At 34.6% G+C, this 21525-nt stretch overlaps 2 protein-coding genes and 2 long non-coding RNA genes across 5 annotated transcripts in view; 1 reads left to right on the top strand and 3 right to left on the bottom strand.

Moving 5' to 3' along the window:
- Positions 1-8488, bottom strand: part of LOC128243673 (uncharacterized) — a 47253-nt gene extending 38765 nt beyond the window's left edge. The window contains exon 1 of one of the 2 annotated variants that reach the window (XM_052961567.1): positions 8358-8488. The gene's annotated coding sequence lies outside the window, so the exon portion shown is untranslated. Of the gene's footprint in view, positions 1-5715; positions 5735-8357 lie in introns of those variants that run through there. The other variant, XM_052961569.1, reaches the window with a different exon arrangement.
- A 1912-nt stretch (positions 8489-10400) lies between these two features.
- The window catches only part of LOC128243994 (DC-STAMP domain-containing protein 2-like), a 54341-nt gene continuing 43216 nt past the window's right edge, over positions 10401-21525 (bottom strand). Inside the window, exons 16-17 of the mRNA XM_052962010.1 lie at positions 12318-12417; positions 10401-11211 (exon numbers count right to left, since the gene is read on the bottom strand). Coding sequence (XP_052817970.1) covers positions 10401-11211; positions 12318-12417 — 911 coding nt within the window. The remainder of the gene's footprint in view (positions 11212-12317; positions 12418-21525) is intronic.
- LOC128242524 (uncharacterized) lies at positions 15873-17646 on the bottom strand. Its single transcript, XR_008262630.1, has 3 exons — positions 17471-17646; positions 16703-16863; positions 15873-16077 (listed from the first exon to the last, which is right to left on the bottom strand). It is a non-coding gene; the product is annotated as an uncharacterized LOC128242524 (long non-coding RNA).
- Positions 18418-21387, top strand: LOC128242523 (uncharacterized). Its single transcript, XR_008262629.1, has 3 exons — positions 18418-18606; positions 19416-19513; positions 20798-21387. It is a non-coding gene; the product is annotated as an uncharacterized LOC128242523 (long non-coding RNA).

The following is a 21525-nucleotide window of genomic DNA, read 5'->3' as shown; positions in this document are numbered from 1 at the left end:
CCGATACTTTATTGAATGTGTTATGTTGACCTGTTAAGGATACATTGATAACATCACGTGATATTGTCAATCAACCAATCACGCAACAGCACAGCTGTAATTAATTTTCAATCGCGTTATTAACGCTTATAAAAATTTTGGCCTTCAAAGACGATATTTGAGCAAATATCAACATTTGCTGAAGGGTTCCAGCTTTTATATTCCTGTTTTAACACTCCTTGTGATCTGCCACACTTTATTTCGTTATTAAAAAAAGTGCATTTACAAACCATGAGCGAGTTACTTTAGCCTTAAACTAGCTAATTCCATAAAACATCAACTTTAAAGCTGAATCTATCGGTATTGAAAAGTAAATAAGTTCAGTTCCAACCAATGCATTTGACCTCTAACTGAGCTTTATCTAATGTCAAACTGATTTATTTCTACCAATGTCATATCGATGAGATTAAAACACTCTCCAGCTCTTACTATTGACACAATACTCAGATCTTACTATTGATACAATGTTGAGCTCTTACAATTGACACATTATTTTGCTCTTACTATTGGCACAATGTTGAGCTCTTACTATTGACACATTCTTGAGCTCTTACTATTGACGCATCAATGACCTCTTACTATTGACACATTGCTGAGCGCTTACTATTGGCACAATGTTGAGCTCTAACTATTGACACAATGTTGAGCTTTTCCAATTGACAAAATGTTGAGCTATAATTATTGATACAATGTTGAGCTCTTACTATTGACATAATGTTGAGCTCTAATTATTAACACGTTAATGAGATCTTACTATTGGCATTATGTTGAGCTCCTACTATTGACACATTATTGAGCTTTTACTATTGGCACAATGTTGAGCTCTAACTGTTGCCACAATGTTGAGCTCTTACTTTTGACACATTGTTGAGCTATTACTATTGACACATTAATGACCTCTTACTATTGACACTTTGTTGAGCGCTTACTATTGGCACAAGGTTGAGCTCTTACTATTTACACATTATTGAGCTATTACTATTGACACAATGTTGAGCTCTAACTATTGACACAATGTTGATCTCTTACCTTTGACACAATGTTGACCTCTTACTATTGACACAATGTTGACCTCTTACTATTGACAAACTGCTGAGCTCTTACTATTGACACAATGTTGAGTTTATACTATTGACATAATGTTGAGCTGTTACTATTGACCCATTGTTGAGCTCTTATTATTAATAAAATGTTGACCTCTTCCCTTTAACACATTGTTGAGCTCTTACTATTGACCCATTGTTGAGCTCTCACTATTGACACAATGATGGTTTAGCTGTCACCATTGACACATTGTTGAGCTTTTATTATTGATACAATGTTGAGCTCTTACTATTGATACAATGTTGAGCTCTTACTATTGACCCATTTTTGAGCTCTTACTATTGACCCATTTTTGAGCTCTTACTATTGATACAATGTTGAGCTTTTACTATCGACACAAAGTTTAGCTCTTATAGATGGCACACGGTTCATTTTAAGTCAATTTTAAACAATCATCGACCATTGCCACATTCCTAAGCTCTAAGTTATATCATAATGTTTATACATACCTAAGCCTCTAAATTTAGTTGAGCTCTAACAATTGTCACATTGTTATGCTCTTACTAATGCCATAATATTGAACTTGAACTAATTTTAACTCTACCAATGTCACACAGTTTAAATTCAACCATTGCGACACAATTCAACTCTAGCGAATTTCAAAACTCTGCAATGTCATACATTTAAACTCTGACCAATGTCACACATTGAAACGCTGACCAATGTAACACAGTTAAACTCTGACCATTGTAACACAGTTCAACTCTGACCAATGTAACACTGTTAAACTCTGACTAATGTCATATAGTTAAACTCTGACCAATATCATATAGCTAAACTCTGACCAAAGTCACACATTAAAACTCTAAACAATGTCATACATTTAAACCCTGACCAATGTCACACATTAGTTCAACACAATTGGCATACAGTTAAACTCTGACCAAATGACCAGTGGTACATTTTTGTCCGTGACCAATAAACAATGTCCCACGTTTTAACTATGACCAATGCCACACTGTTCAGGTCTTCCATTGTCACAAAGTTACGCTTAAACCAATGTCACCATGCTAAGCTCTAACTTATGCCACTAAGTGCAACTCCACCTTAAGCCACAAGGTCCAATCAATACCTCGATGTTTCAGCATTAACCAGTGTGATTCAGTTTAGCTCGAATCAAACCCACAATTTCAGTTGAACTAGTGCAAAAAACTTCTAACAAATGCCGTAAAAATGAGTTCTAAATATTGCTTCAATTTGATTTTTAACAAAGTTAACAAATTAGCTTACCTTGAACGTTCTTCTCACATGAAGCCGGACTTTTACTCATTTCATAAACATCAATTGTAAGAAATGCCACAAAATATTAAGACGCAAACGTTAATCAATTCCACAATATGAACCTATGGTTGTGAGTTCCTTGCGGTGACAATGAAGATAGCCCGATTGTATGACAGAATCAATAGCAGTTCAAACATTGTCATATGGCTTCGAAATAATAAAATAAATTGTAACTGATGTACTCAGTGCATATTCAAAAATATGTTTCATTAATATGAATGCACATTATTATTTAACGATATTGTTAATTGATAAGATGCTACTTTCTTATCGGTTATGGGAGTGATTACACATATCGTCCCTGTGTAAAAATAACAAAACACTTCATTATGTAAAAAAACATATGTAGCTTTAGTTATATATAGTATCAATCAATTATTCTATTTACTAATTTTACTCTTTAATGATTATTTAATGTGACGAATACATGATTCTAAAGCGGTCTAAAAAATGAATCATTTGAGTGATTTTGCATTTCGTCCCACTAGCGGATCCAGTGTGGGGGTGGCGCAACCCGCCCCCCCCCCCAAAAAAAAAACAGTCCACGTTTACTTTTTAATTCAATATAGTTGAACAAAGTTATAAAATCTACCCCAAATGCACTTTTTTTGGACTAAAAATTGTTAAACAAAATCGGGGGAGTTCCCTAAAAAGCCATTTTTAACTCAAAAATGTTAAAAAAAATCCCTAAACACCCTGCCAACACTTTCAGCAAAATAGATTTAGGTTCGGAGGGAGGGGCACTAGATAAAAGGATACGCCCCTAAGCTACGCTCACTCCTTCGTCAAATCCTGGAGCCGCCCCCGCGTCCCCCTATTGCACTGAGGTTCAATATGTGACCACACTATTACAAGTATAATTGCACTAATTGTTTTTGAAGCGATTGAGTTGAATAAGAAACTGTAACATGTTGCGGAATGAACAACGGACTCGGTGGATTTTGTTACGTATTCAGATTACATAAAATGCGTTAGACATGACGCTGATTTATTATTATTTATATATTTGCGATGTATATCTTTTCAAAATTTAAAGTTATTGAAACTTAAAAAAAGAGTTGTTTCGGTATCTTTGTTGCACATAAAATCTACTGCAAGTAATGATTACTTGTATCTTTGCTGATGTTGTTTTGCTATTCTTGATAACGTCACTTATCTCTTTTTGCATTTAAAAATACGCCCCCCCCCCCCCACCACCACACACACACCTATTTTTTTTTAAGCCACCCTTTATCTCATCTTGTTACATATATCATCTGGAAGGCAAAAAAAGTCCTTAGAATAAAACCTACATTTTCAGCCAATGAAATTGCAGATAGGCAATCATTAAGTATTTGGCTTAATCATTAAGAATTTCAACCTCAACTTCCGCGGGTGTTTAAAGGTCCGCCTACTGCCACTCATCCAATATACAATGCCTGCGTCAGAGTTTACATTGCCAATGCGTCAGTCATTAAGATAACATGAATTAAAATCTGAACGATTAAGAAGGGCTATTGCGCTACGCTCACTCCGCCTATTCTTAATCATTAAGATTTGAATTCATGTTATCTAGCTATTACATTTTAAGGAATTATTTCTCGGCATAATACGGGTTGTTTTCGGTTTCCGATATGGAGGGGTGCATATTCTAAAATAAAACTCACCAGAGCATCAAACCCTGAGCCAGCCACGATATGGTATGTTATCAAATGTATAACGTGGAAGATGAATAAATATTGAACAAAATATTTGTTGAATCTATTAATAAGCAACAACGGTACTTTTAATTACCTTATGTTCAAATCTATCCTTGCATCCTCTGTCATAATCCAACTTTCCAATGCGTTCAGAATAACGATCGGAAAACAACATTGTCACACAGAAATTAGCCCGTATTCCGTAAAACCCTATAATCGTCCCAGACTTAACCCATTAGAAAATCGAAACAAAAGTTTTTAAGGGAACTTAAATGCAAAATTTTCTGACCACAAAGCTATACAAGTCTGGAAAACATGATTTACAGGCGTCGTTGTAAATATCAGATTTAGAATCAAAGTAATCAATTGCAGTACATTCACAGATTACCAGGTCTAATTGTCCGTTTAAATTAATTGGTTACAATTTTAAGTTAATACGATTAGATTAGGGAATTAACGTGATTAGTACTGGTCCTATTAATGAACATAAAATCGGTATTACAAGTACTTATCAGTTAAGGTCATTTTAATGATATATTTCTGAAGTGAAATAATGCATATGAACGGACCAGACGGACGGTTATTACATACATATTTGTTCTATCTACAACCATTCAAATTAAATTAAACGATTAAGTTTGTATACGAACGAACAGACGGACGGATATTTCATATATTTTTTTTATATTTAAGATCGTTCAAATTAAATTTAAAGATTAAGTTTGCTAAAATTAGTGACAATCATTTATACTATATATATACGTGTATATATGAAATAAAAATAAAATGAATATGAACAAACAGACGGACCGACGAATGGATGGATAAAGACGGACATACATCGTTACATAAATGTACATCTTATAAATGTATGAGAATGCATTCTTCAAATAGCGTTGTGCTTATATGGGTATTTTCTTAATGCGTGACTGTATTTTCAACTCTTGTAAACATGAAATATAAGAATTAAAAGCAAGACATATCTTTAAAAAGAGATAATGGACGTATTCTTAAGAAACATAACTGACTTTACCAGAATGCTATTGAAGGGGATGTTGTGGTATTTTCAAGGCACACGACAAAACTATTGTATAGCTACTTGTTAACTTCTTCACACAGACTATAAACATTCAAAACATGAGCTTGTTAGTAAATAGTTATGAATCTTTTGATACATATCAAGAGTAATTCTCATATTATTAGGTGACATAATGGCAGGCTTGGGTGACACAGGTGAAGTTATGTATTACGTTTAAAATAAGAAGATCATGAGGGACCATTCCATTTCAAGGAACAGTTGAATAAACAATGATATGTTGCAAACGACAAACTGAATATAATTAATCACCTGTATTATTATGAAAATATAAGTATATGAAAGAAACAGAAAAAAAATCAGCAATCATCGAGATGGTCAGCACATATATATTTGCTTTTAAATGTGATCAGTTGAATGTTGACCCATTTGCATGTAGGTTTATAATGTGCAATGCAGAATTATCTATAAAGACGACCAACGTTAGTTGGGATTCCACGAGGGCTTTTAAGCAGTTACCTATTCAGAAAAGAATAGAACAATTCTAACAAAATAAAATGCAATTAGTTCACATACCAAATCTTGAATCAGTGAAGTAGTAAATTATATCCATATTCATAGAAATGAGGAACCCGTAGAAACATTGATCTGGAAGACAAACCGTCCGTTTTTGCCTGTTTCAAACAAACAATACAACTGCTCAAAATAGAAGAGAATGAATATTTCAATTTCTAAAACGCAGACGAATAATAAAAAAATCCTAAAACCTTAATCGACGCTATCTCTTCATGATTGTAGTTATGATATAACCTTATGAAACGATAAGCCGATTAATCTCAACTAGTGCTAGATGTGGCAACTAGAGCGGCTACAGTTTGACAGATTTCGGAGATACGCCTATTGTCTACTATGGAAGATATGGTGACCTCATCAGTGATAAGTCGGGTCTTCATTATGTCTTGGTCAGAGACCGCCACCCTGATATTATTACCACTGAGCGGAACCATAACACATCTAACGCGATAAGATTTAAAGAATACAGCAGGGTCAATCAAAATTAATCAGATATGGATGGATTATATTCGATTTTGGTAAAAATGAAGTGCAGTCTAAATCCGTTGCCTAGAAGACAAATATTACCATTTAGGAAGTGACTACTCAGTGTAACATGCGTTGTTTTTTCAATTATTTACACATGACAATGAATGAAAGCCCGGTTATTATATCAGACCACTGGCTTTTTCCATTCTTGTCGATTTTGAAGCTAAATAGTTTGTGGTTGGAAACACTTGCACTCACTAACATCAGTTTAATTTCGCGTGCAAATTGGTCAAATCACTATAAAAAAAAATATAGGACATTTATTAAGTGGCCTTTAACCTCGAATTTACCGGACCCCCCCCCCCCCCCAAAAAAAAAAAAAAAACCCTCTTCAAAATAACGAGGTTGTGTATTTTAGAATAGCCGTTTCGGTACGAGAACTCTTGCATGCATTTGTCTTGCTAAAGAGGTAGTATTTTTTTTCATGAATGTTCGTGTTACTGAATTGATGAAGAAAAGAAGGCATCTTAGGATAAGTTAAGAGTATTACCGACATATTACAAGAACTTCGAAGCGTTTGCGGCGAGTTCAATTGATCCCCATAGTTGACGACGCAACAAAGGTCGCAGGGGCTCTATAAATATCACGGTTACATTTAATTGTTCCATTGTGGGCCCAAAGTATATCCTTTAATCAGCCCCGATAGACCCTTGCTGAGATAGCCCATCAAAACACTAGCGCCCATATGAAAGGAATGCGACGGATACCGCCGATAACGGGTGTGAAATGTAGCCCGTCATTAGTAAAGAATGGGTGATACTGTGACCAGTCTTATCTAAGCTTTGCTTAATGTAGCAAATATGCACAAATTTGACAAACTTACGAGGTATCACCCTAAACATTGGGCGGTGATACACACGTCCTTAACAGGTTGCTTGCGTACAGTGGCTACAGTTTTAACGGGTTGATGGATAAATAGAAGTTCTTTGTATCTTACAAGAGCTGTTCACATTTCAGTTTTAGAGAGAGAGAGCATTTGCCATCCCCTCACCCTACCCAGAACCGAAATATATATGGTTTATATGAGGGTGGAGGGATTCGGTCCCTCCCCCTCCGCGACTAATTTAAGTTTGAAATGGTGAATTTTTGTGTATGATATTGCCAACCGATATCGGTAGAAAACATTCTTTGGATATTAGTAGGTGGGGCATGGCAGGTTCCTCTCCATATATCCGCTATTCCATAATATAACTCAGTAGATTTGGGTTTCAAGCAGGATGATATCAGGTATTTAAGCAAATTTCAAATTCTACAATGTCCAATTTAGCTTACACTGTAACAATTAATACTGACTCGAAGTTTGGTTTAACATAACTGTTAGAACATATTTGCTACCTTTCTAAAAACGTAAAGTTTGATCGAATTTGCTTAATGTATTAAAGCAATAACATACCCATTGTAGTCCAATTATGCAAGCTATCCAACAAAGAACTTTTCACGGGAGAACACAAACAAAAACTAACAAAACACAGTCACAAAGGTTTTAAAAGTTAACCCAAAAAAACTCGAGACGCTGTTAAAAGTTTTGGGTGTCGTTTGCAAGCTAGGAGTCATAGTAGGTGATTTGTTGGAGCCCAGCGCACCGCCCCTAGGTATTATGAAGCCCCCATCCGTGTCTTATAACCCTAAAATAGGTGACATCGGGGTTGAAAGACCATTTAAAACGTTCACTTGACCTCACTTGACCCCACGGACTCAAATTTGTGTTTTTGTTCTGTTTTGTGAATAAACGGCTATTAACAAAGTTACACATCGTATTCAATACATTAAGACGCCTTTGTTCCGTCGTAACAAATACAATAATTTTGACATCTGTATATAACAAAACAGCTTTAAGAGGAACAGCATATTAACGCATATCTATAAGTGTATATGTTATAGTAGTATGTATTCTATAATCGGCGAATATAAGAGAGAACAATACAGAAACACACTATTGATTATCAGAATATAACCTGTTATGTTAATGAATTATCATTATAATGTGTAATGGAATTTGTTAAACATAAATTAGTTATAATAGCCAAAAAGATCAGAACAAATAACAGCAAAAAAGATCATGTTCTTTTTTAAGTTTTATGATTCAAAAATAAATGTAAAACGATGAAATGACATACCAAATAGATTCGCACATCCGACGAAATCCAGGTCTGATTTTCATCATTTAAATTTAAACCATGCACTGATCAAATCTAGCTAAGATACAAAAAGTAGCAAATGCATGATCCTATCGCTCATTCTACCCCGGAATGTAAGGACATATCCAGCCGATTGTAGTCCTCTGTCGCCGAAATATAGACGACTTTTCGTTCGGTTCAGAAATAATTGAAAAAGCTTAACACATTATTGAACATATTATTAACGATAATTTTCCCTAAGCGATATCTGTCAAACTTTAATTGCATTTAAATACTTCCGATATTATCCTTTGAAAATGTGGCATGTGGAATTAATGAGAATCTTTTCTAAAAATAAGAATGGGACGAACTGATATACTTATCTTTTTAAAAGAAATTCTATGGACTTTAATGAGAAGGGAAATAGAAAAGGTTGCACCATATTGCATATTATGACTAAGTGATAAAGATTGTCCTAAACATTCGTTGATAATTATACAGCTAGGTACCGGTACAAAATGAGAGGTAAATACCCTTTTTAAATACAATTAATCAAAATGTGTTCACTTGATGTGCAATATTTAAAAAAAAATAACTATATAATAAGGTTTTGCAGTAACAATAATTTAAATTCCACAGGTAAATGACGAAGAAACGAATGAAGTCTTAAAGATGCACTCTTACTACCAAAGAAGATGTATCACAATTAATGCAATTGCTTTAATTTACCGAAAAGGATGAATAAATATTGAAAACAATAGCTCGGATAAAGGAAACCGTGTTTAATTTGACAGAAAAGTGCAAAAAACACAGTATTTCTACCTTCTGAGACGATTTTGAATACTGTAATACGTTAAGAACCCATCAATCATTTAATATTTGGGCGTTTTCAGCTATTAAATTCACTGTCTAAATCTTGTTATCAGAATTTTTTTCATAAATGCTTTATTTAGTAAGTAGTTTAAGGTTTATCACTCAAAATTTATGTTTCTTAATTTGGGCTGTGTATCGCCGGACAAAAGGCGATCCGATTCGAATCGCGATCTTTGACTTGCGATCCACGATTCACTTGGTTATATAAAGCAATACATATTTTGAAAGTAAATGCAAAATAGAGGTATAACAAAAGCTTCATTTTTGTTTAGTTTTTACATTTTTGTCATCCTTTACATCAAACCCAAAATATTTCCAGAATTTAGAAGTATAGAATGCTGGTTCATTTCTATATAGCGCTGGATTTGATGTTTTTGTTGACGGGGGTGCCATGTTGACTTTGAAATGCAGACGAAAATAAATGAAAGCTGTACATAAGTTTCGCATTCTATTTTATTATTGTAGATCTTCTCTTTATAATTTCTTTAATGCCCTTTGAATTTTTATTTCTTATTTCTATATTTGTATCCTTTTTAAAACATTATATTCCCTTAAAACCTTGACAAGAAGCATTCTCCATTCGAACACCGCGCACTGAATTGAATGCTAGCTCTGTATGAATTAACTTCCGGTTGCGTCAGTGTAACGTACTTCGGACATTTCGGATAAACAATGCATTATATATTTTTTTTTTAAAAAGCCACAATAATTGCTGGAATTGAATTAAATCATTTTTATTTATTCTTTTAGTTAATTTTGAACTTGAATCGCGATCCAGCGATCTTAGCCCTGGCGAGTATTTGTGTCAAATATTTTGCTTTGACTCGCGATTACTCGGGTACTCGTTACAGCCCTATTTCTTATACAAGTGTATGTATTGATTTTAAATACGAGTGTCACTTTAGGTAAAAGAACTACAAATATGTATAACAGAAACTTATTAATTCTTCAATCAATAGATAATTGTTCATAACCAAGAAACTAGTCGTTTCCCCCGAGTCAAATGTATGTTAAAGAGAAGCAATCAGCAAAATCATATCACATCAATCCCAAATCAAGCACCATGAAAAACATGCAGGACAAAGAATCCAATCTATCACGATCTGGATTAAAAATTACACATCCTTGATACAAATGTTTACAAATCTGGATCCAATCTTTTACAACTGTTCATTCTCTGTACATATTCATAGGTACGGGAGCGTAACGCTGTTTTATGAGCGATTCCATGTCTGAGTCCATATCGCTTCCAGCCTCACTGTCTTGCGTTTCGTCAGTATCCGATGATGCAGATGAAGAGGTATAAATATCCTCGGTGACCAGATCTAAACTTTCGTTATATCTTCTTCCTTCGTTGTTATGATTCAGTGGTTCGTCTTCAAGGGTACTGAACTCTTCATCGGAGTGAAAATCTGTGTCAGAGTAACTTTTCCTTGACTGGTAAGAAAAATCTAAGTCGTCTGTATCTATGGACGAGCCCGATGTGACGTCATCGTCACTTGATGACGTAATGTTCAACGATCGCCTGTTTCGAACACGATTATTATATTCATTTCCACTTAATTTTCGATGTCCGCGTCCTTGACCGTCAAAATAAAAAGTGTTCCCAGAAATATCTATTAATGTATCACCAGCAACATCATCGTCTTCAGTTGCCTCGGATGAGGAATTAGAATAATCTCTCGACTGCACTTTCCTACGAACGTCCAACTGCAAGCCAACTGTCGGTCTCATTAAATTATATTCCCTAAATTTATCGTGCATAACGTAACATCCGCTGACATCATCACAATCATACATCCGGGACTCTCGCTCAATGGGTCTGTTCATATTGACGTTTCCCGGCATTCCAAACTGTGTACGGAACTTGGCCATGACCTTGCTGGGACGTTTCTGTGCCTGTATTTCCTGTAACCGTTTGTCACGCCTCGCCTTTCTCTTCTTCGCTTTCCGTTTTTGACGTACATCGATGCTGGAGTCTCTGTATTAGAATAAGGTAAGGGTATTTAAAAAACAAGATATAAACTGTATATAACTTTGTGGAAATAGAATTTCATTTTTTATGCTTTTTACATGGATAAACTGTTGTGGACCGGCAAGTTAGGTCAGCAGGTGAGCGGTGGAAGTGGTATACTGGTTAAGGTGTCCCCCTCTCAACCACACGGTTTCCGGTTCGAGTCCTACCAGGTATACTTTTTCATGGCTTGTCTAAATGGAAGCCAAAAGCTGGTTTCTATCCCGGAAACGGAATCGGGAGTGATTATTTAAGCTATTAATTTTCGCCAAAATAAATTAGATGGCAGATAAAGGAAATCAGCATACACCATATAGGTAGTAAATTATTTGTTATTGTTGTTTTATTGTTGTACAATTATCATGTGAATCGAGATCATGTGAAAGCGGATTTTTTTCCATTATCGCTGAAAACATCTTTGTGTTTTGTCACATTCGTATATCTTAATATTGACAATATTTTAGTACGTTTATCAAGCTATAGTCAAGCTTAACATTTTATCACATGTCCGCTTCAACCATAGCCGATATCAAAACTATGACAAGTCCTCTTCGTGTTCTCCCTTAAAAACTTTTGGCAGATCCATAGTCTAGTGGTATAAGATTAAATACCTGACCGTCAACTCGGGGGTCGCATGTTCCTCCCCCTACCCCCGCCTCAACACTTACATACTTACATTGTTCCAGTACTGACACTAAATGGAGTCGCTATCGCCAGAGCTATATATCGGCACAATAAAGAGCTTTAATCAGGTTTGCATTCACTCACACAACTTTACCGTAATGCCACTCTCTCTCCGGGGCTAGACTAACATGAATAATCTGGTTGCGTTGCAAAATAAACGTAGGCATCCTCAACAGTGTGAACATACCACGTGGTTTGTGACGTCACTTTTGGTTATAACATGAAGCAAAATACATCCCGATTCCGATAGGATTATCGCTGTAAGTTCGTTATTTTCATATCAATGTTTACATATCACTTTTGTCCACACTGCCTTAAGGACTGCTTCATTCTTAAGCGAGACTGCAAATCACATAGAAATTTAGATATATTACATGTTACCAACTTACACCTCATCCGAGTCCGAGCCGATCGTGGCCACCTGCACAGCATTGTCACACACCGGACATTTGTTGTTTAGATCCGCGTAACACTCCAGGCAGTACACGGCTATAGAAAATACAGATAATAAGATTTTATGTACCTATTAAAACATTCTTAAAGTGATAACCAAGCGAGTTTAAGAAAGTTCGTTTTATTCCTATTCGTATACTGAACAGTCTATTATCTGAAGTCGGAATATGACATTAAATATAGAACGTGCAGTTTCATTAACATTTTCTTGGTTCGGCCAATGTATGAGTATAAGTCATAAAATCTAAGATAAGAAGGTATTTTTCAGTATAGATATGAAGTTGAAAATTGATAATACCCTTGGTTCATACATTTGTGGTCCTGTTTTATCGAGTACCTATACAAACTTACCTTTGCCATGCATGCATGGCTAAGCCTCCTTTGTTGACAATAAACTTTTCATTAATAAGACATGAACAAACCCACCTTTGCCATGCATGCATGGCAAAGCCCCTTTGCCATGCATGCATGGCTAAGCTTCCTTTGTTGACAATAAACTTTTCATTAATAAGACATGAACAAACCCACCTTTGCCATGCATGCAGCCCCTTTGCCATGCATGCATGGCTAAGCCTCCTTTGTTGGCAATATACTTTTCATTACTAAGACATGAACAAACCCACCTTTGCCATGCATGCATGGCTAAGCCTCCTTTGTTGACAATAAACTTTTCATTAATAAGACATGAACAAACCAACCTTTGCCATGCATGCATGCATGGCAAAGCCTCCTTTGTTGACAACAAACTTTTCATTACTTATATATGAACAAACCCCCTTTGCCATGCATGCATGGACCAAGCTTCCTTTGTTGGCAATATACTTTTCATTACTTATACATGAACAAACCCCCTTTGTCCATGCATGCATGTTCTAAGACTAATTTGTTGGCAAATAAATTTTCACTACAATACATGGACAAACCATGAACCTTTGGCCATGCATGCATGGACTAAGCCTACTTTGTTGATAAATACTCTTTTCATTACCTATACATGCACAAATCCACCTTTGTTCATGCATGCATCCATGGACCAAGCCTCATTTGTTGACAAATACAATTTTTGTAACCATTTAATACTTATTGGTACCATTTTCAAAGCTTGCATTGACCAAGTGTAATTTCCACATTAGATCCATGGGTAAAACTGAATATCTTAATTTAGGGTTGACACTTTATGACCAAACTTTGTGTGAAGAAAGAGCTTATGTTGACCTTTCATTGGATCCTGAGCCCCAGAGGTAAACGTCAAGTTAAGTATAAATAAAAATAGAAAAACAGTTGAAATAGAATATTTTTATCGAAGTTTATATATACTTTTCATGATATTTAACATCCCCCCACCCCAACAATTCTGGTCAAAATAGCCTTTATTGTTAAAAATTGCTGTGATTGCCACAAAATCGCAGTCAACTAGAAAAATATAAGAAAAATCTGTTTCAACCTCAAAAACATAGTTAATACTTGAAAATACGTTTTGTCTCCATGTTTTTTAATGAATGAGCAAACAACTATGTCATTTTTCCTGTGTTCTGACTGACACACACATTTAATTTGCAATTATACTGAACACATAATTTACAAAATGTTTAGTAAAATTAATATGACTTTGCCTTAAGTAATGTTCACATGGGACTTTCTTTTATAAAAACATTCTATTTATGATGCTTTGCAAATCATATTTCGAGAATAAAAATATTAAAGTAAAACTTTTAGAATTTGCTTACATGCATTAATGAAGAATGGACAAACCTGCTACTTTTAAAGTGTATTATGTGAAGTATATTTTTTTTTTCCATTTTACATGAAACTGCCATCTCAAAAGAAATTATTGCTGGCTGTCATGAATCTGCACTTATTTCTTAACAAAGGAAATTCAATGATCATGCCTCTCATTTTCAATGATTAATTCATTTTTTTCAAAAATGAACAATGTTGACAGATATATGTACACTAAAAAGTGATTAAAAAGTATTATCCTGGCAGTAAGTTATGATAGAGAATTTCAATACATACTACAGCTACCTTTTCAAGAAGTGTATGCCAAAATACCTTTAGATCATGTGCAGTTATCAATAAGCAACTAAGATTAGGAACTAAGACTTGATTGGCATGTGTATTTAGCTGACCAATAGGCTGAATGAAATCACTGGTTTTAAGATAAGGATAAGATCAATATTGAATAAGAAAAATGAAACTAATTGGTTTTAAACAGATACAATCTCAATACAGATATCAAAATAAGGCCATTTTTTTATAAATTGGTCAACAGATTTCTTTTGTAAAATGTTAGACAGGTGGTGATGTGAAAAATAAGAAAAAAAAAGGATTTCATACTCATCTTTTTTTTACAATAGAAGTGAATACATATTTTTCACAGCGTTTGTGGCCAAACCCAAAACCAAACGATAAAAATTAACAACAAAAAGGAAAGACATGTTCATAGATACATATGAATGACATTTGAAATGCTTTGATTTCTTATGCAACAAAATGTCTGCAATGCCTCAATATTATAATGAATATTGATATGTTCAAATGCTCACTTTGTCATACACATATTTTTGGCTTTACAGTCCAATGTTCTCACCTACCAATTTCAAATCTAAGTTATTGTAATCATTATATAAGCATATTATACACTTCCAATTTCAAATAATGTCACATTAAAAGTCAATATTATTACAACCTTTAGTTATAGTGTCACTTTTTCAATATTTTTTTAAAAAACAAATAACCAAAAAAAAAATTGGAGGAGGGGGGACTTTTCGAAATAATTGGGCGGTAGATCGGTTTACCAATTTATTAAAAAAGAAAGGCCTAAACTCAAAAAAAGTTAATAAGTTTATAAAGAATGTAATGCTTAATTTTCATTCAATGAAATCGTTCCAAAAAAAATGTATACTTTGGATTTAATAAATTACCAATGATCTCATTCACCATTGATTTAAAACAAATGATCAAATGAGGAAGTATTTTAATAATTATGGAAATTAACATTTCTTCATTTCAAAGGACAAGTAACATCTTTAAAGCAACTGTGCACCAGATGATTAATTTGCAAGAAAAAAAGAAAATTGTCGAAAACTGACATACTTGGTATTTATGTGTACAATGCATTGAAACTTACCAACTGAAGTACCACATAGTTCACAATTTTATTTAAGTTTAGCAGTTGTTTCATATCTTTCCATTAAAAAAGATTACTGGGTATGTCTACCTAGTAGAATTCATTCCTAAAGCGTGATTGGCTATTCAATGCTATCACGTGATATCAGGTATATAGTTTAAATATACTACTCGTTTGGAGTAAGCATTCGTAGCACAGTGGACTGCAATTTAGGCGACACAGGATTGAATCCGGTCTTCGACACAATTTTTTTTTTTATATTTTTGTACCTTTTTTACAATTATGATATCACAGCTTAACACATTCCATTATACAGACAATCCTCAGATTTGTTACAGAAAAAACTTTTTTTTGATGCCAATCTGGTGTACAATCCCTTCAACTGCATTTTTATGTCTATGAGGTATTTTGTTTTTTTAAAAAGAACATTTGATGAGGTAGTGTTGCCTCCACAGATAGTCTTGTAGGCCTGTTATTGTCTGTATGAAAGCTTTTGTTTCTCGAAGAACACAGCACTTTCTGCATTTGTGACTTTGTAGACTGCTCCTGGCTAACTGGCTCACATCCTGCATACAAATAGACCCGTATTGAAACACATGATAAGAAACAAACATACATAAAATCATGAAAATATTTGAAGTGAAAAAATTGCTGCCCCTGTTAGTTGGAATAGCTGGACCATTATGATATAATTTAACAAATACACCACAGTGATCTTAACTTTTTACATTAAGCTTCACAATTTCATAGGCTTGCTACAAATTTCCTCGAATATTATTACTTCATTTTTTTTTATACATATTGATAATATATCTTTACAAAATCACTATAAATACTGATACTAGTCACCAATGCTTACTTTTTCATTTTTTTTGTGATATCAATACTGTAAACAGTGGTCGAAATTAGCACAAGCCCGCAAGCCCTGCACTGGTTAAATGTCTTTCGGGCTTGCTCAAATTCTGAATTTTATATAGCAGGGCTTGTTCAAAAATTTGATGCCAAGCAATAGTATAATAATTTGGGCTTGTTGATCCAAAAGTCTAATTTCGATGACTGTGTAAATAGATAAATTGGAATGGCAAAAGCTTGTTACTGGTTGTAAGACTTTTTTTTACATCACTGATCCAAAATTTGCAGAAAGAAAGCAGGCCATACTCAAAAGATTTTAAAAAAATAACAAAAATATACCTTTGTCCTGAACAATTAGATTTTCAAACTGTTTTTTTCCCCTCGGTTACAAGGAGCCAACAACCAAACCAGCTCGGGATCATTTTGGCCAAGGGGACAGGTTTGGCACAGCTGGTTACAACCACCTGTGTTAGTGTTTTGGCATTAAAGAGGTTGAGGACCTGCAAAAGGGAAAATCAAATTAATTTTTGTACGAAAACATCAATTTTTGATATATTATTTATAATATAAATTATGTACAGTTCGATTTAATATCATGACTGTAATATCATGTTCTATTTTTGAAAACTTACTAGAGCATGATTCCATATTGTCGTCTCTTTAACTGGTAGTGTAAACATGCCACTTTTAGGTTGTTTGTAAGAACTCGACTTCGTAGCAAAGTTAAGTTCATGTTTATTCTACTTTCCTTTAAACATTTTGGGGTCTAGAAAAAGCCACTCGCAAAATTTTGCGAGCTTGAATAAAAGTCACTCGCAATTTGCAAATGCCGCTCGCAATTTGCGAGTATGCGAGTCTAAATTTGAACCCTGCAATAATTTTAAAACCTGCATGTGAAAAATAAGAAAATAGAACCAGTGGTCGAAATTAGCACAAGCCTGCAAGCCCTGCACTGGTAAAATGTCTTTCGGGCTTGCTCAAATTCTGAATTTTATATAGCAGGGTTTGTTCAAAAATTTGATGCCAAGAAATAGTATAATAATTAGGGCTTGTTGATTCAAAAGTCTAATTTCGATGACTGTAGAACCAGATTATTTCATTATTTACCTCTTTTTTTCCATACCCTGGTAGTGCCAATCAGTCTGGAGCTTTGCATGACTATGCCCGGCAATAACTGTATCCATAGTATTAACTTGCCACTTGTCACAGTAAGGAGCATCATAAATTTCTTGTGTAATCCTAGAAAGTGTCATTATTACATTTATTACATACTGACATAGAAAATCCTTAGCAATAAATATTACAGTGTCATGAGAAATTGAATAAAAATGACAAAAAGTTTAAAACTTATTACATTTGTGGCAAATCTTAAGCACCAGTCAATTGTAAGGCCCCTCCCCCCCTCCCCCAGGTCTGGGGGTATACCGGGGATAGTTGGGGAAATGGGCCATGTTTTACCTTTCAGGTGGCCACGCAGTGCTGGGTGAATGCAGTTGTTTTGTCTTCGCTTTAAATATAGCGGGGGGGAATGGGCCTTACCTAGGCCAGGGTCCCTGTGATGCAGCTGCATTTGGTGCAAATTTACCATCGTTTTGTCCCTGCAGGACGGGAGTTTTAGCTGGGGTTGGCTGGATCGAAGGTCAATTGATGTCCCTGCTAATCCCTAGACCTTGGGGGGGGGGGAGGTGGGGCTTGGTTACAATTGACTGGTGCATAATACTGACAGTTCATCAAAATAAGTTTAAACTTAAACAAGTTTATGCCGTTAATTAGAAAATAAACACATTTAACATACTAAGAGCCTCATGCCTCTCAGCCTGATGGATCACAGCCAAATTTATATTTCTCATTAATTAAGAATATGTTTGATAACCAAATAACAACTGGCAACATTCATTTTAGTAATAAAAACAACCATCAAATTTATTAATATTAAATTATTACTGTTATTAATATTAAAAAACAATACTAGTGGTATACTGTATAATAAGTTCACTTTATATATTTCTCATAAATAAAAATGTTGCTACTTACCACAACATAAACCAAAAATCTTAAACTGCATCAACTTTCCTGTTTACATCAAATGATCAGCAGAAGTAAATCATGTGTGATGTAGCTGATAATCTGGGGCACCAAAGGGGAAATTTCAAGTTGATGACATCATAATGTGCATGACATGCAGTATTAATGACATCACAGATTTTGGAACTCAGCCAATTCTCTCAGGACAGTGTCTGCTGGTATGTATATTTTTGTTTATAAATATTATTTTTGTATTGATTGTGAATTTTGGCTTTTATTTATTTATTAAAAATAATATAAAAAATGTTTCTTTTTATCAAATTTTTAATTTATGAAAAATATCTTTATTGTGTTTGGATAAGTTAAACTAGAAAAATGTGAAATGATGAAAGAACTGTTCAGTGTATATTGGTAAAAACCCCAAACAGTTTCCTTTCAAAGCTAATTTTAAAAAGATGTTTGTTAAACAATATCCCCCCCCCCCCCCTGCAAGCTATGTTGTCAGGATTATATGGACAATTAATTTGCAGGGGCTTAGCCAGTCTGTACTGAATGTTACGCACAAATGTGGGAGGGGGATATCCCTGTAACCGTAGGGGGTTCAGGGCGGGCTACTCCCGAACGGAAAATGGAACTACCAAGTGATTTTTTAGGCTCTTTAAGCTATCTAGCACAGATAAACAATGCTTTTATAGCAGTTGATCATCCCTTTAAGGCTTTATTCTGATGTCAATACATAACTTAGCCCTCGACTTTGATCCCATGTTTGGCCATTTTTCTAATTGATGTTACAGACGTGCGTTGGTGCGTAACGCTGGCTACGCCCCTGATTTGTCCAGCATGAGTATGACCAATCAAAGTGTGATGACCTTATGTCCAGGTGTTGTGAAACTCAGACAAGCTTTGTTCTACCGACGGACCTAAGGACAGACCCATCGACTGACATCTGCAAAACAATATACCCCTCTTCTTCAAAGGGGGGCATAAAAATTCAGATTTATGTATCAGTAATGCTCTGATTTTACAGAGCCAGGCCGAATGTGGATTACCTGTCTTCACCGAATCCTATCCTGGTACAGTCTGAGCATAGAAATTTGCAGATACCGACTTATTGAGAACCAAGATGTAAGTTTTAGACTTTTTATTGCATACTGATTTTTAGCTAGACTATTCAAAAATAGGTGGGCTATACTACTCGCCCCAGCGTCGGGTTAAAGTTTTAGGGCAAGTTTGGGATTTTCACTTATAAGACCAATACGCTTCATTCAATTGACTTAATACTACACACAGTTGTTCAAGGCCATCACATGATGAGGTTAGATAACTCCATATTATTCTTAACACAGATTATGGCCCCTGATTGACTATGGACTATGGAACTTAGGTTAAAGTAACTTAGGTTAAGTTTAAGGGCAGGTTGGGATATTTATAAATAACTTCTATACCCTTTGTTCAATTGACTTAATACTTCACACAGTTGTTCAGGACCATCACACAATGAGGTTACATAACTCCATATTATCCTTAATACAAGTTATGGCCCCTGATTGACTTAGGTTAAAGTTTAAGGGCAGGTTAAAGTTTTAGGGCAAGTTGGGATATTCACTTAAAACTCCAGTACCATTCATTCAATTGACTTAATACTTCACACAGTTGTTCAGAGCCATCACATAATGAGCTTAAATAACTCCATATTACATTTTATACAATTTATGGCCCCTGTCGAGATGGACCTTAGGTTAAAGTTTAAGGGCAGGTTGTGATATTTATTAATAACTTCTATACCCTTCATTCAATTGACTTAATACTTAACCCAATTGTTCAGGACCATCACCTAATGAGGTTACATAACTCCATATCTTTAATACAAGCATGACCCCTGATTGACTTGGTTAAGTTTTAGGCAAGTAAAAGGCCAAGTTGGGATTTAAATAAAAAAACTTCTATACCTTTCATTCAATGCACTTAATCAAATTCAAAATTAGTGTGCTGTTTTACAAAGGCTCTTGTTTTATAACCAGCAATTTGTGCAGTCTCTTACATTTTACTGTTATTTGTTGTTATTATAGTTGAATTTAGCAAATCAAATAAAGGGAGAAAGCCCAGCAAGGCGAATGGCCAAGAACAGCATTTTTTGGTTGTTAAATAGTTGATGTTCCAAATAACTTGATTTAATACTTGATGTTCGCAATAATTTAATTCAATCTTTGATAATTGCAATCAATTAACTCACTGGGGATGTAGATGCATGTTTCTTTGTGCAAACTTTTATAGTAAATCACAAAGGCATTATAACAACCAAAATATTAACATTTAAGGAACTTTTTCCAGTCTGCAATATTGTTACCTCGTATAGATATAAAAATAAATAAATATTTTGTAATAATTGGCATTTTATTGACTTTTCAGATCTGGGAGTTTTCAACAGACAAGAGGACCTGGATATTCTGCTACATGTGACACTGACGCAAACTGTGTTGTACTTTTACATCAATATGGCATTATAAAAATGTTTGGACTCATATGCCATTGCTTGAATCAAAATTAAATTGATAATAAATTTATATAACTCTGATATCTATTTTTTCCTCAAACACTTACTTATTAGAACTGTTAAAACAAAAAAAAAGTTGAGACTCCAAAATTATTGTCTTTTAACTTCTCAAAAGTGAATACTATATAATCCTTATGAGTATATGAAATATCAACTGTGGAGTTATTGGGAGGACAATATGAATTTAATTATATATTGGAAGTAAGCTCCATCAGGAAATACTCGAGTAAGTTTAATGAGGATCTGATGGAAAATAGCTTCAGACCACTTGTTATATTAAAAAGGGCCATAACTCCAAAGAGAAAGTTTTGTTAATATTGTATGTTGAATGGTCAAGTCAGAGAGAGAAAAATGTCAAGGTAACAGGTGTCAATGGCTCAATGCTCAAGTACTGGTAACAAAGAGGCTTAGCCATGCATGCATGGCAAAGGGGCTTTGCCATGCATGCATGGCAAAGGTGGGTTTGTTCATGTCTTAGTAATGAAAAGTATATTGTCAACAAAGGAGGCTTAGCCATGCATGCATGGCAAAGGGGCTTTGCCATGCATGCATGGCAAAGGTGGGTTTGTTCATGTATTAGTAA

Source organism: Mya arenaria, chromosome 8 (genome assembly GCF_026914265.1).
Source record: "Mya arenaria isolate MELC-2E11 chromosome 8, ASM2691426v1".
In the NCBI taxonomy this organism is placed as follows: Eukaryota; Metazoa; Mollusca; class Bivalvia; order Myida; family Myidae; genus Mya; species Mya arenaria.
The sequence above is the reverse complement of the archived record's forward strand: the minus strand, read 5'-3'. Positions and strand labels throughout refer to the sequence as shown.